The following is a 14385-nucleotide window of genomic DNA, read 5'->3' as shown; positions in this document are numbered from 1 at the left end:
TCTATTGGTAATGTGTGTTACAAATAAAATAAATAGATGCTGGCCCTTTTAGAAAAAAGTAGGCAGGCCTTACGCTAGTTCTATAATAATAATAATAAACTTTATTTATATACCACCTTTCATACATAAAATGCAACCCAAAGTGCTTCACATCCCCTGGCCAGCCGGGGTGCCTGATGGAGGGGAAAGGAACTGGTTGGAATAACGTGTTCCTTCCACGCGCTACGTCCAACCAGGGAAACTCCCCCCTGTCAGGTGTAAAGGAGCAACTTGGACACTCAGGCATGAATATATGGGGACTAGGTTGGTGGAGGGTGTGTAGAGCCCAGGATCACATTAGATGATTGACACAAAATCGTGGGATAAAAAAATATTAAAAAAAGTGCTTCACATAAAACAAATAACAAGCAGCGAAATGCCGAAAAACTAAAAAGCAGGTCAATACAAGACAAAATATATACAAATTAGCAAATAAAAATAGCAATACAAAAAGAAAAAATCTGAACATTGAATATGAACACAAGATAAATCTAAACAAATGCCAAGTTGAAAATAAAAAGTGCCATTATGTGTGAGTTGAAACACACTCTACACAAAAAGCTTGTCAGCAAATCTGTGATGCAGGTTTCTCTGCAACTAGATAATAGTAGATAGTGACTGAATCTTATTTTATTTTGTTGCGGTGAAAACTGAAAAGCAACAGTGACATATAGTACACACAAGCAAAGAATGTCACTATCATGTAGAAACCTCATCTCCATATTTGAACTTTAACGTGTCTGTTTTGCTTGTCGATCTTTTTTTTTATCCTGAAAAGTAACAGTTTTGGACATGAGGTTTCCACCCAACAGAGACGGTATGCTTATTGGCTCTTTGAAGTCTTTGAACGCAGTTTTTCTATAAGACACTCTCCTGCCTTTCTTTTGTTCTCCTTTTGTTCATAGTGTAATTATCTCTAATTAGTTTGAGAATAGACTGCGTTTGAACACAGCAGAGCCATTTTTATTTTTTCAGATTTAACAGCCCCCAAAAGTATACTTGTTGAATCGGAACAATAAGCTTTCATCGTTCATCTGAATATGCGTTCCTTTTGTGTTTTCAGCTCTTTGTGTTTTCCACACATGTTTACTCGCTCTACCCAATATACCCCCCCCCCCCTCCCCCCCCCTTGTTTTGTTGTCTGTGCCATTCCTCCAAACAGGCAGGTTGTTGTTTTTTTGTTTTCTTTGTGAAAACCATTTTTGTTAGGGATGCACGATAAGTTTTGGCCTATATCTGATTGATACATAATGCATCACAAAGTCTCCTGTAGGAAACAACACAGTTACTGTGATTCTGGGTGCACATTGTAGAATTCTAATTTCTAATTCTTATTACCTTACTTATTGTATTATGCTGCGTTCATACTGGCAGCTACAGAGATTACAGGCTACCTTTTAATTTCCAAGCCAGCGATATGAAGATACAAAGCTGCAAATAAAGTTCAGCTGGTTTCAACTTCAGCTACAAAATAGGCTGTGTAGCTTAGCTTTGTATCTCGTGTATCTGCCAGTGTGAACGCAGCATTAGACCTATTGATGCACATACTTCAAACAATGTAAATGTAGTTTTTCTATTTCCAACTTGTTGCCCCTTTGAAAGCTGCACATGCAAACAAATATTATTTATTGGTTTGATACCGATATTTGCATTTTATTTATTTAGGTCGATATTGTCGATAACGGTATCTGGCAGATATATCGGTGCATCCCTAATTTTGGTCTCTCCTTTTGCTTAGAAACGACATCTGTCGTGGAACACTTTTCAGACCACTTCAGTTTTTCTGTAAAGTCCGGTATGTGAACGTTCCCAGCGCCTGCATGTCCCGCCACCGCATGTGTGCTTTCCTTCCTAATCATTCTACATCCACTAGTAGTTGTTCTTTTTTAACACCCTCACCAAATCAGACAACCCTCATTCCAGAGCCGTCATTTCGGGGGATCCCAGGGAACGGTACTGTAATGAACCATTCACATTTAATCCCTTAAACCACATCATCCGTATTCTGCGGAAAACATTTAGCAGAAAATAGCCGATCGACAAGCTATTTAATCTAGAGAAAAAGGCCACTAGTACAGAGCCGCTCAACAAGGTATACCGGGATTTTATCTCAAATTCTGTTATTTTATGCATAATTTAATTGAACGTTTTACTGATTAATCAGATTTTAGATCAAATCTCAATCCATGTCCGTCCATCTGCAAAGTTTTCTTGTCTACAGCCATGCATTCAATCTGGTGTTGCCTATGATGACCCAATGTCATCACAGGCGAGCATTTTCAAACATTTTAATGTGTATTCTTTAAAAAAAGGAAATTACAAATAAATTTTCCCTGAAATGACACGTATGCCTCAGTCAATGCAGGCCAACATGTCCACACAGTACTCTTCTAATAACATTCCCACTTCCACAGTCTCTCAAATGAAATCATTGATTTTTTTTGGTGGGGGGGGACAATTGAATAATAAGATCAATTTACCACTGACTGAGGCATTTGACTGATTTTGGGCGAGCCGGGCTGGAGGCATATTGGTGTGGGGGGGGGGGGGGGGGGGGACATTAATAATTGATTGCCGAGTCCGTTCTGCCAAAGATTGATGTGCAAATTGAAAGCCTTGCAAATCAAGACTCCACCACCAACACCCGGGAAAGAGGAAATGGGCTGAATTGATCACGATGTATAATTTATGAGGCCGCGGCACCTGCACATTGCTGCTGGGATGCTTAGGAGGCACAGTAGCGGATTCGCACTTTGCAGTGCCTTCTTTTTCTCTTGATTTCTGAACCTGCGAGGGTGGTAGGGCCTCTCACCCCTAGACCCCACCCTCCCACACCACTGCCACAACCCACACCCCAGTTGAACTCTTCTGCTGAGCACGGACATTGACTCCGGTTTTTCTTTTACCTTGCAGTGTGAAAGTCATTTATCTTCCCGCTGATGCCCCAAGGTGCTTGTTCTAAACCGCAAGGACATTGTGGGACCAAGGCTTCCAGTCAGCTTCTTAGCTCATCCATTCATCCTCATTATTTTTTTTATTTTTTAAGCGGTGGCCGGCCGGCCCTCCTCCTCCTGTAGACCCTGGAACGGGGCCAGAAAACCATCCACCGACACCACTGTCCTCCCTGCTCTTTAAAAAGCAACACGCATAGCGTTCCACGCGCCTCGCTCTCTGCTACAGTAACTATATTTGAACAGCAAGCACTTCAGAGCTGAATCTAGAGTAGTATACCGCTGGGTGATGTGACAAGAGGTTGATATGACTTCAATTTCAATCAATATCACTATTGGTTTTGCCTCAATTCTGATCGATACAAACATACAGTACATATGTTGATCAGCTAGAAAGCTGATCTACAGGCTTGCAAATTCTCGACAATTGGGTGTTAATTGTCCCACTAAAGCAGGAGAACAGGGGTGAAATAAATTGGGTGTTGATACAATAGAATATGTTTTCAGTTACTGCATTTTCTATTTCTCAACATTCTTGATAGCAATGTAAATTTACATTGTGTGTTTGTTTACAATTGCCTAGCCTGGCCCAGCCAGCGTGCTTTCTGGTCTAAAGGGGCGGGTAGCGCATTTCTCATGCACTGGATAATATTGGTTCACCGATCTGAGCCCCCCCCCCCCCCCCCCCCCCCCCCCCCTCCGCCCTGGTAGAAAACAGCAGAGAAAACTGACGTCACCATATTTCGAGCGACGCCCCTCTGCACTGTAGTTCACTCCCACTCCTAGACCAGGAAATGTGTGTCGTTCCCCCGAATGCGAACGAAAATAATTGACCAGCCCTACTGCTAATCAATACTACTGCTATGCTAGCATTTCAACAGAAAACACTTTTGAAATCATCACTATCATTTGATGTCGAGCAGAAATACTATTCAGTCATACTAGTGTGTCACTATATCTTCACTATTGTATTTTATTTTATTTTGTATAATATACAAAATAAAATAAAATAGAAGTAGTGAAGATATATTATAGTACTGTAACAAAGGGACGGGCTTTGGACATGCATGGTTTCCACCCGACAGCGACAATATACAGTAACAGCAACACTGATTTATAATCAGCCCCTCAGATAACACTCCAAAGCCATTATCAGGGACAACAGACAGTCCATCCGTGCATGGTATTATCTTAGCGACGGGATGCAACACTGGTGATGCTGTAGATTAGAGAGGTGATGTGGGTTCTGTGGGTGTGTTGTTGGCGTGACGCATAATGAAGGAAGCACTCTGTAATCAAGCAGGGCAGCATGCCTCATTTTCTGGGTTTTAATTGGAAGGTGGGGGGGGTGTAATCACAGAGGCAACAGGAGAGCACAGTTTGAAGCAGGAGCGTTTTGACACCGTCTATTTTAGTTCCTTCGCCATCCATATAGGCCGTCGTGGTGTGGTGTAGTAGTTTAGTGCGGAGTGGTGTGGTCTGGGTCAGAGTTTAAGACTTGTTTTATCAGCTGAGAACCGAAATTAATTTGATCATTGATGTCTTCCCAACTGTTAATTGTGAATTAACCACTTAACCCATTAAGACCTGAGGCTGATTCTACCTACCAAATATGACTTCTAAATCACTACCGGTAGTTCTCACACTTTCAAGATGTTGAAATGTTTGAATAGCCAATGACATAGATGCTTTCCTGGTTTTAATTGTGATAATAGCTGATCTAGCTTGTAGCTCTATACTGCCTCCCCCTGGTCAGCTGGGGCACCTGATGGAGGGGAAAGGAAGTGGTTGGAATAATGTGTTCCTCCCACACGCTACACCCTACCGGGGAAACTCCCCCCTGCCAGGTGATTAGAAGCGGTCTGCTCATTCCTCATGCATTGAAAGAAGCATGAGCTCAGTTCGGGGCTCTCCCCAGGTTGGCAGAGGGAGAGTAGCACCCAGGATTACAGCTTAGGCAATTGGCACCCGGTGGGTGAAAAAATGGGTTTCAGAATTGTGGGATAAAAATTAACTGTAGACCAGTGATTCTCAAACCTTTTCAAGTCAAGGACGCCCAAATGATTACGGTATATATTTGGCCGCGGACTCCCATCTGAAAATATTTTGTGCCATTAATATACTAGTAGCCTATATATGGATAAAGTGGTTTAAATGATTATGACGCTATATTAGATACTTTTGCTGGTGACACCTTGGAACCCCTCCAAGGACCCCTGGGGGTCCCCAGACCCCACTTTGGGAAGCACTGCTGTAGACGGTATCATCCTGAGGCTGTGGTCCCTGCCTCAGACCTGCTCTCTTCTCTCTGAACTCCTTCCAGGCACGGCATCGTCACGTTGCAGGCACTGTCAGAGTCCAACAGGAGACTGTGGCTGGAGGCCATGGATGGAAAAGAGCCGGTAAGAAGCTGTCTGTCTCTCTGTCTCTCTGTCTCTCTCTCTTCTCCTTAATCTTCAGCCAGCTCCTTGTTGGAAGAGCTTTAGAATGGTGTTTTGAGGAGGACAAAAGTTGCCAGGAAATGAATCACTTGACACTGACGCCCCCTTGTGGGCGTCTTCAGGATAGGTCCAGGGTACATCTTTCTGAGAAGAGAGCAAGACATTTAGGCCGATACTACAAATGTCTTCTCAGTCCTAAAAGATATATGTTGCTATATCAGTGGTGCTCAAACTATTTCATGTCAAGGACCCCCAACATTACACAGTATGTATTTGACCGCAGACAAGCAAAAGCTAAGATTGGAGTAAAAGTTTTCACTTTAAAATAATAATATATTCAGGGATTTTCACAAAGCTTTTATCTGATATTTTTGATTAGCCAAAGTATAAAATAATGCTGGAAAGGAGGTGTCTGACTTTCTATGTCTATGGTTAGACAGGTATGAGGGTATTGAGAGCACTGTCCCCTTTGACTATCTTAACTAGCAATCCCATTGAAGTGCAGAGGACAAATATCACATACGTGCAAAATATACAGCGGCAAAAACACCCCAAGTCGTGGGGACGAAATGATTAACATGTAGCCTACTGTATTATTGTTGAAAAGAACAGTGGGCCTCATTCCTCTGATTTCAGTATTCCCACAAAGCTCGATCATGTATAGGCAGTGAACCTTATTCTTATTCTTTTCAGATTTACAACCTCCCAGCCATACTGAGCAAGAAGGAAGAGAGTAAGTTTTTTCACATTCCATGGCCTCATTTTATATCAACATTGACTTGAGTAAAAGTACAAACGTATTGGCATCAAAGTCATTAAGCAGAATGTACCATTTCCAAGTTTCAAAATGTATGAAAATCTTTTGAAAATGGCCATTTACAAATATCATAACTATTAACTAAAGTTTTCATATAGGCCTAATTGTAGTAAAGTAAAAAGTACAGTATTTCACTCTGAGATGTAGTGGAGTAGAAGAAAATGCATTTTCTGTTTGTTTAATAAAGAGCTGTAGAGACGTGGTAGACTGATGTAGTTTTAATCATAATATAGAACACTTATTTTAACCAAAGAAAATCGCTTACCTTCATGTAATGTAAGGTATACATGATTGATTACTGATTAGAATGTGCACGGTACATCATTATCTGACATCAATGTATCCGTCAACTTCATCTTTATTGCCATAATTTACAATTTAGGCATTTAGCCTAAATAATAATGGCTATAAGGGTGCTGTAGCAATTTGTAGCAGTTGTAGGAATATCAGGCCTTAAACGTCGACTGTTCAAGCATGTTCTAATCATGTACACTTTACATTCCTTCCGACCATTTTACAAATATTTTAGTTATTATATTAGAATAGAGCTTTTACCCTTAAAACATATATTTACTTTAAGTGTGGACTTGATGTCATATGAAAAAGGACTATACAGAGACATTGGAGTTGGAGCCACATGGAGGGGGGATGAGGGAGGGAAGAGCGGTGGGAAAAAAAAAGAAAAAATCTTGGGAATTGCTCGTGTGTCATATGTGAAAATGTTATCTGTAATGTACTGCTCTTTCCAAATAAAACAAATATTATAAAAAAAACATATATTTACATTTTTACACTCTTGCCCACTCTTCCTTAGTGCTCACTCTTCCTGTATCCTTGTCGAGTAGATTTAGCTGTACAGTACATGTACAGTAGCTACCCACCGCAATGTTTGAAGATGTGCCCACTCAGCTGACGTAATGCTGCTTGCAGTAGCAAATTGCTGAGTAGGATTAGTCAGAGGGAGATGCATATTATCCCATTCTGAACGGGCACCCATTTTGGTGTCAGCATCATGTTATGCTTTAGCTATTGAAAAATAGCAGATCTACAAGCTCATATCGCGCCACCGAGTGGCGCGATACGAGCTTGTAGGTCTGCTATTTTTGAAAAAAATCGAAGAACGACTGACATTTTTAGAATCTGATCTCAGGTCAGAATGGGTTCATCAGACCAGTGTGTGTCCGGCGGAAACCTCGTATGAATCTGATCTCAGGTCAGAATGGGTTATTCCATTTCCTGTGGCGTTGCGTGTGGCATACAGTACTTGCAGTACATACAGTACTTGACATTTCTACCCCCCCCCCCTTTTCTCCTCATCTCCTGTTTGCAGCGTTCCTTAACGAAGCAGGCTTTAATTTTGTGAGGAAATGCATTGACCTGGTGGAGATGAGAGGTGAGCCACGCAAGCTACACTACATGTAGTAGTATAGCATTGCTGTTGGGCAGAAACCTCTTATCTTCATATTCTAACTTGTGTTGTGTTTTTTTCTTTTTGCAAATGAACGTCCTACTGGCTCATGCTACAGCGTCACAAAAAGCATCAAAATGTTGCTGTTTTTTAATTAGAATGCTCCACCCAACAGAGACAAGATATCTATGATATTGTTGCTGTTGGGTGGAAACCTCATATGTCCAAAACTGTTACGTTTCATGACAATTCCAAAGTAGCAAAACATAGCAGATCTAATACTTGTAGATCTGCTATTTTTGATATGTTTGTGTGGCAAGTATGAAACACTGAAAGAAACAGCACGCACATTCACTATTCAACTAAAACACCAGGTGCTGGGCCGAGGTAAATAATAGAAAAGAAAATAAGGTCTGCACACTGGACTGAGCTCCAAAGCTTAAATATTTATTCTTTACACCAAAGTGGACATGACGTTTCGAGCCTCACGGCTGATGCAGAGCTGTGAGCCTTGAAACATCATGTCCCCTTTGCTGTAAAGATAAATATTTAAGCTTTGGAGCTTAGAAAATGATAGGATATACAGTAGTATAGTGTAAATGTATCAGCCTTCAACCAATCCGTAAGCATTCATACTTGCAGACTGAACCACAATCAGATATATTTTTTACGATCTGCATAGGAGCGTCATGCCTTTCGGTCTTGATACAAATAAGCATAGTACATCTATATTAATTAAGAAGTCACCGAAATACAAAACAAAATTTTGGAATCTGTGGAGAGTATGATGATCTGACAGTACAGAGAATATCATGGGTAACAGTGGTTTTGGGGGTTGAAAATAGCTAGATTAAAGTGTCCTTTACATCTTTGACTTTTAGGTTTAAACACAAAGGGACTGTACAGAATTGGAGGCGTCAACTCCAAGGTGCAGAAGCTGATGGCCACCGTCTTTTGTAAGTATAACCTCAACGCGTCTCTTCACACCGCATTGCGAGCTTGTAGATCGTCTACTTTCACTACGTATTAATTATTAATATGTATTGTTTTTATGGAATTTCTTAGATTTGTTTGTTTGTTTTAAAATGTATAGTACTTAAAATGTATTTTTGGAATGGTCAGGGGCTGATTAACTAATTCATTCAACAGCCTAACCTTGTGTTTTAGAGAGAGTGGAGCTGTAGTGGATAGAGCTCCTCCTTGTGGCGGGACAGTGTAATACGTGTGCGCATGTGGCACAGTCATAAACACATTGCACACACATTAAGTCTGAATGGCAAAAAGAAAAGGAAAACTCAACAACAAAGCACATGGAAACTGATTTTTAATCACCAGACTTCATTCGCATTCTTAAATGTGTGTGGAATCTGATTTCTAACGATGGACACGTGTGTTTTTTTTTAGACAGATGCTAGGTTGGTTTACCTAGGAGTGAGGACCCTATAGTTTGAGGCACAACACTGTCTCTACAGTTTGTAAATACATCAAAGATGTGATAATAATACATTTCTAATGGATAAACCCTTTGCCTGGAAGAGAGGTCATGTCTTATAGTTTTTCAACCCTTAACCAGTAACCACACAACACTCCAGCAACACAGGGGCGGCGGTGGCTCAGGGGTAGAGTGCCTGGATGGTAACCGTAAGGTTGCCAGTTCGAACCCGGGCTCCCCCAGAGTTACTGTCGAAGTGTCCTTGAGCAAGACACTGAACCCCTAATTGCTCCCGATGTCCTAGTTGGTGCCTTGCATGGTTTCCGCTGCCATATGTGTATGAATGTGTGTTTGAATGGGTGAATGTAATGCACAATCTCTGTAAAGCGCCTTGGATAAAGGCGCTGTATAAATGCACCATTTACCATTTACCATTTACTCCAGTTGGGGGGTCAGCTGTGATTGGCCAATTCACTGCCCCTCTCATCCAGGCTTCCAGCTATTGTACTCTTATCTTATGCCAGAGCCAACAGGAGGCTCTCTCTGCCTTAATTGTGTGTCCTTGGGGGATTGCAGGCACTGAGAGGTCTCTAGGAGTATGGTTTTCTCCCTGCCTAGGGGTCCTCCTACGTCTCACCAGACTGTTCGTCTGTGCAGTGTGCATGCGTCCGTCCTTAATTGTGTGCATTTCGAGTTTGTTTGTTTGTTTGTTTGTTTGTTTGAGCCTTCCCTGCTGTGTCACTGTTCTTGTAGTTGCCGTTGAAACTGTCCCAGTGAGTGTCTCTTCCTTCCCTCTTCTCGTGAGATGTTGGGCTATTGTTGACATGCATCACATATCCCTCACCCTACATTATATGCATGTGATTACCTAGCTTGTTGTAAGTCGCTCTCGATAAGGGCATCTGCTAAATGCCAAAATTGTGTGTAATTGTAAGATGTGGATCCCTGTGCACTCGTTCGTTTCCAACAGCAACCAAAGCGGCCGTGGACATCGACCTGGATCCGGAGACGTGGGACAACAAGACCATCACCAGCGGCCTGAAGAATTACCTAAGGTCAGCTCGCCCCCATAGTGTGTGTGTGTGTGTGTGTGTGTGTGTGTGTGTGTGTGTGTGTGTGTGTGTGTGTGTGTGTGTGTGTGTGTGTGTGTGTGTGTGTGTGTGTGTGTGTGTGTGTGTGTGTGTGTGTGTGTGTGTGTGTGTGTGTGTGTGTGTGTGTGTGTGTGTGTGTGTGTGTGTGTGTGTGTGTGTGTGTGTGTGTGAGAGTCTGTTAGGCACATCATTACCTTCAGTATAATGCCTCATTGAAGCCCACTGTGTTAGTCATGGATTCAGCACTGCCGGCAACTTACAAAGAGGAGAGGGCCTTTTCCTTGAACAGAAGAAAAAACAGCCGTGTCAAAACTCTGGAGATGTAATTGAGGTTTTGCTTCTTTGTTGGTCGTCTTCTTTTCTTTTTCTTCTGTGTGCTCCACCAGGTGTCTCTCAGAGCCTCTAATGACGTTCAAGCTGCACAAGGATTTCATCATGGCTGTTAGTAAGTTATGAAAGGCCTATATATATGGCAGCCTCTTCTATCAGGGCGCTGGAGGGCGGCAGACGTTCAGGGGCAGTAGTGGAACAAGTACTCGCTTAAGTAAAAGTATTAATGCTGCTATATAGAACTACTCCGTTAAAGGTAAATGTCCGGAATTCAAAATTGACTTGAGTAAATTAGCAAAAGTATCAGCATCAAAATGTACTTAAAGTACGAAAAGTACAAAGTACGGATTATGCAGAATGTCCCATTTCATGTTTTCAAATGTATAAAATGTTTTGAAAATAGCAGATCTACAAGCTCACAATGTTTCGCATCGCAACATAGATTGGGTGAATGTAATGCACAATCTTTGTAAAGATTGTAAATATATGTAAAGTGACGCATTGTGAGCTTGTAGATTGGCTATTTTCAAATGGACAAATTGTATATAGGGCTGAAGTGGTAGTGGTTAATGTATGTTTAGTATTAATAATACAAATCTACAAAGTAACTTGTGACTTTACTAAAGTAAAGTACATATAACTCAAAACTACTTACAGGTAAGTACAATACTAAGTAAATGTACTTTGTGACTTTACACCACTGCTCAGGGGTACAGTGGCCGGTAGAGCAGCCGGATGGGAACTGCGAGGTTCCCAGTTGGATCCCTGTGGGCTCCCCCAGAGTTAGTTTGAACCCTGTGGGCTCCCCCAGAGTTAGTTTGAACCCTGTGGGCTCCCCCAGAGTTAGTTTGAACCCTGTGAGCTCCCCCAGAGTTAGTTTGAACCCTGTGGGCTCCCCCAGAGTTAGTTTGAACCCTGTGGGCTCCCCCAGAGTTAGTTTGAACCCTGTGGGCTCCCCCAGAGTTAGTTTGAACCCTGTGGGCTCCCCCAGAGTTAGTTTGAACCCTGTGGGCTCCCCCAGAGTTAGTTTGAACCCTGTGGGCTCCCCCAGAGTTAGTTTGAACCCTGTGGGCTCCCCCAGAGTTAGTTTGAACCCTGTGGGCTCCCCCAGAGTTAGTTTGAACCCTGTGGGCTCCCCCAGAGTTAGTTATAACCCTGTGGGCTCCCCCAGAGTTAGTTTGAACCCTGTGGGCTCCCCCAGAGTTAGTTTGAACCCTGTGGGCTCCCCCAGAGTTAGTTTGAACCCTGTGGGCTCCCCCAGAGTTAGTGTTGAAGTGTTCTTGAGTAAGACTATGAACCCCTAATTGCTCCCGATGTGCAGGTTGGTGCCTTGCATGGTTTCCTCCACCATCAGTGTATGAATGGGTGAATGTAATGCACAATCTATGTAAAGCGCCTTCAATAAAGGCGCTATATAAATGCGCCATTTACCATCAGTCGACTGACCATCTGTCGGGCAGAAACGTATTATCTCCATGTTTCAGCTGTTTGTGTTTTTTCGTGAATGGACGCCCTACTTGATCATACTACAACGTCACACTGCTACTCTGCTACTTCTGTATTTGAATCCTGAAAAGTAACAGTTTTGGGCATAATGGGGTTTTCGACGATTTTGGAACACATTTTTCACCCCTGTGTCAATTATCTAATGTGATAAGCCTTACTTTTTCATACTACAGTGTCACATTTATGATATCAGCTATTTAAAAACAATATTCTGATACATTTGAAAACATTTGAACTGGGACATTCTGCATGAAAAGTACTTTCTACTTTTGGTACTTTAAACATTTTGATCCCAATACTTTTGTACTGCATTGTATTGATACTTTTACTCAAATACAACATTTGAGTACTTTTTCCACCACTGCCCTCACGTCCTGGTTTTAACCTCTGGTCCAGAGTCCTAGTCCTAGTCCTGGTTTTAACCTCTGGTCCAGAGTCCTAGTCCTAGTCCTGGTTTTAACCTCTGGTCCAGAGTCCTAGTCCTAGTCCTGGTTTTAACCTCTGGTCCAGAGTCCTAGTCCGCTGTACTTACAGCGAAACAGTGATACAATAGACTAGAGCGTCGCAGTCTCTGTCTCTGACCCTTTCATGACGACGACAGGCCCGGAAGAGAATTCCCATAGATGTTTCAAAAAGTATTTATTTAAAGACCTTATAAGCCTCGGACAAAGCCAACTCTTGTTGTGACAAATCATGACACATCAAACACAACTTTTTGGGCTGATCAAATAATTAGAAAGAAGAAAAAAAGGGCCGGGTACAACACTTATTTCTTTGTTTTTCTTTCTAAGGATGTAATGGCGGCTATAGACCACATGGGTGTGCCAGGCTGCTTAATTGCCCACGCAAATGCACCATGGGAATTGTAGCACCACTGAAAACAGATGGAAGAGAGAATATTATCTTTCACAATAGAGTGTACTGTACTTGCATACTACAGTATGATGAACATTAAAGATGGAGTACCAAAATTATTGTATTTTTCCAGTTTTTCATGTGTTTATTAGGTGACAGTACATCATTAGACACCCCGGAGTCGTATTTATGTGCAATGGTGTATTAACTTTGTATTTAGGGTTTCTTCCTGGAGGCTGAACCCGGTCAAACGGGCCAGTGAAAAAAACAGTAATATAGTGACATCACACTATCAGAACATAAGAACACTTTACTACGGTAAAGTGCTCCTTTAAGCTTTCTGAAAAACTTCATATTCAGATAAGAAATCTATAAAAAATGAGGCCCTGTAGGTCAGAAGGAGCACTTATACAGTATGTCTGCCTGCATGCCCGGCCCGCCCACTTACCTATTCATCTATCAATAATAGTGTTTATTGTATGTATGTACAGTATGGCATCATGATCCTCTCTGTTTCAGAATCAGATGACCAGAACTACAGGGTGTGTGCCGTCCATGCTTTGCTCCACAAGCTCCCGGAGAGGAACAGGGAGATGCTGGAGATGCTGATAAAACACCTCGTTACGTAGGTCTTCTTCAAGCTCTCCTCGTAACATTGTATGTTTCCTACAATATAAATCTATTTAACAGTGAGTCCTCTTCACTCACTGCAGAATTTTTGAATACTCTGTATGCAAACTCCTTATACCCCTTAATTACTAAACCTACTCGAGTGACTTCCTCATCTGCAACCCTTATTGACAACATATTTACTAACTCTCTTAATAATGTATGGAAATCTGGTGTCTTTCATTCTGATATTTCTGACCATTATCCTGTGTTTCACTTCTCATCAAAAGCCTCAGTTAACCACCAGGAGGCAGAAGTTCTAAGGTTTAGAGTGTTTAACAAAAGAAATGTTGACCAATCTGAGAAGCTGATTGATGAAATCCTATGGGATGATGTATACACCCATGATGATGTTGAACAAGCATATCAGTCATTTTTAAAGTACTTTAACTCTATATTCAACAGGTGCTTTCCTCTTGTCAGAAAAAAAGCAAACAAGGTCTGTGCATTTAGAAAACCCTGGTTTACACCAGATCTCCACAAGTCCCTGAAAGCTAAGAATAAATTGTATAAGAAATTCATCTGTAATCCATCCCCAATGAATATAGCAAATTATAAGAAATATCGCAACAATTACAACCATCTTATTAGAACTGCTAAGAAAGAGTACTTTTCAGACAAATTTAATGAGGCTTCAAATAACATCAAAACCACCTGGAGAGTCATCAACCAGCTTCTAAATAGGAAAAAGGCTACAGCCACTCTCCCATCTCAATTTGTTGATGAAAATAGAGTTTACTCTGACCCATCTGACATTGCATGTGCTTTTAACAATTATTTTGTTAATATTGGTACAGTTCTATCAGAGAGGATAAGTCCTAGAGCTGGGTCTCCATGGGAGTTTCT

At 41.6% G+C, this 14385-nt stretch overlaps 1 protein-coding gene across 2 annotated transcripts in view; it reads left to right on the top strand.

The window, feature by feature from the left end:
- Positions 1-14385, top strand: part of arhgap42b (Rho GTPase activating protein 42b) — a 151104-nt gene that overhangs the window by 114850 nt on the left and 21869 nt on the right. For both annotated transcript variants that reach the window (XM_083773472.1, XM_083773471.1), the window contains 7 exons: positions 5314-5392; positions 6125-6164; positions 7579-7641; positions 8538-8612; positions 10059-10143; positions 10566-10624; positions 13390-13495. In XM_083773472.1, the coding sequence (XP_083629598.1) occupies positions 5314-5392; positions 6125-6164; positions 7579-7641; positions 8538-8612; positions 10059-10143; positions 10566-10624; positions 13390-13495 (507 nt within the window). The remainder of the gene's footprint in view (positions 1-5313; positions 5393-6124; positions 6165-7578; positions 7642-8537; positions 8613-10058; positions 10144-10565; positions 10625-13389; positions 13496-14385) is intronic.

This window comes from Protomyctophum parallelum, assembly GCF_964188405.1.
Source record: "Protomyctophum parallelum genome assembly, chromosome: 9".
Classification (NCBI taxonomy): Eukaryota; Metazoa; Chordata; class Actinopteri; order Myctophiformes; family Myctophidae; genus Protomyctophum; species Protomyctophum parallelum.
This window is presented reverse-complemented; position numbering and strand designations above follow the sequence as displayed.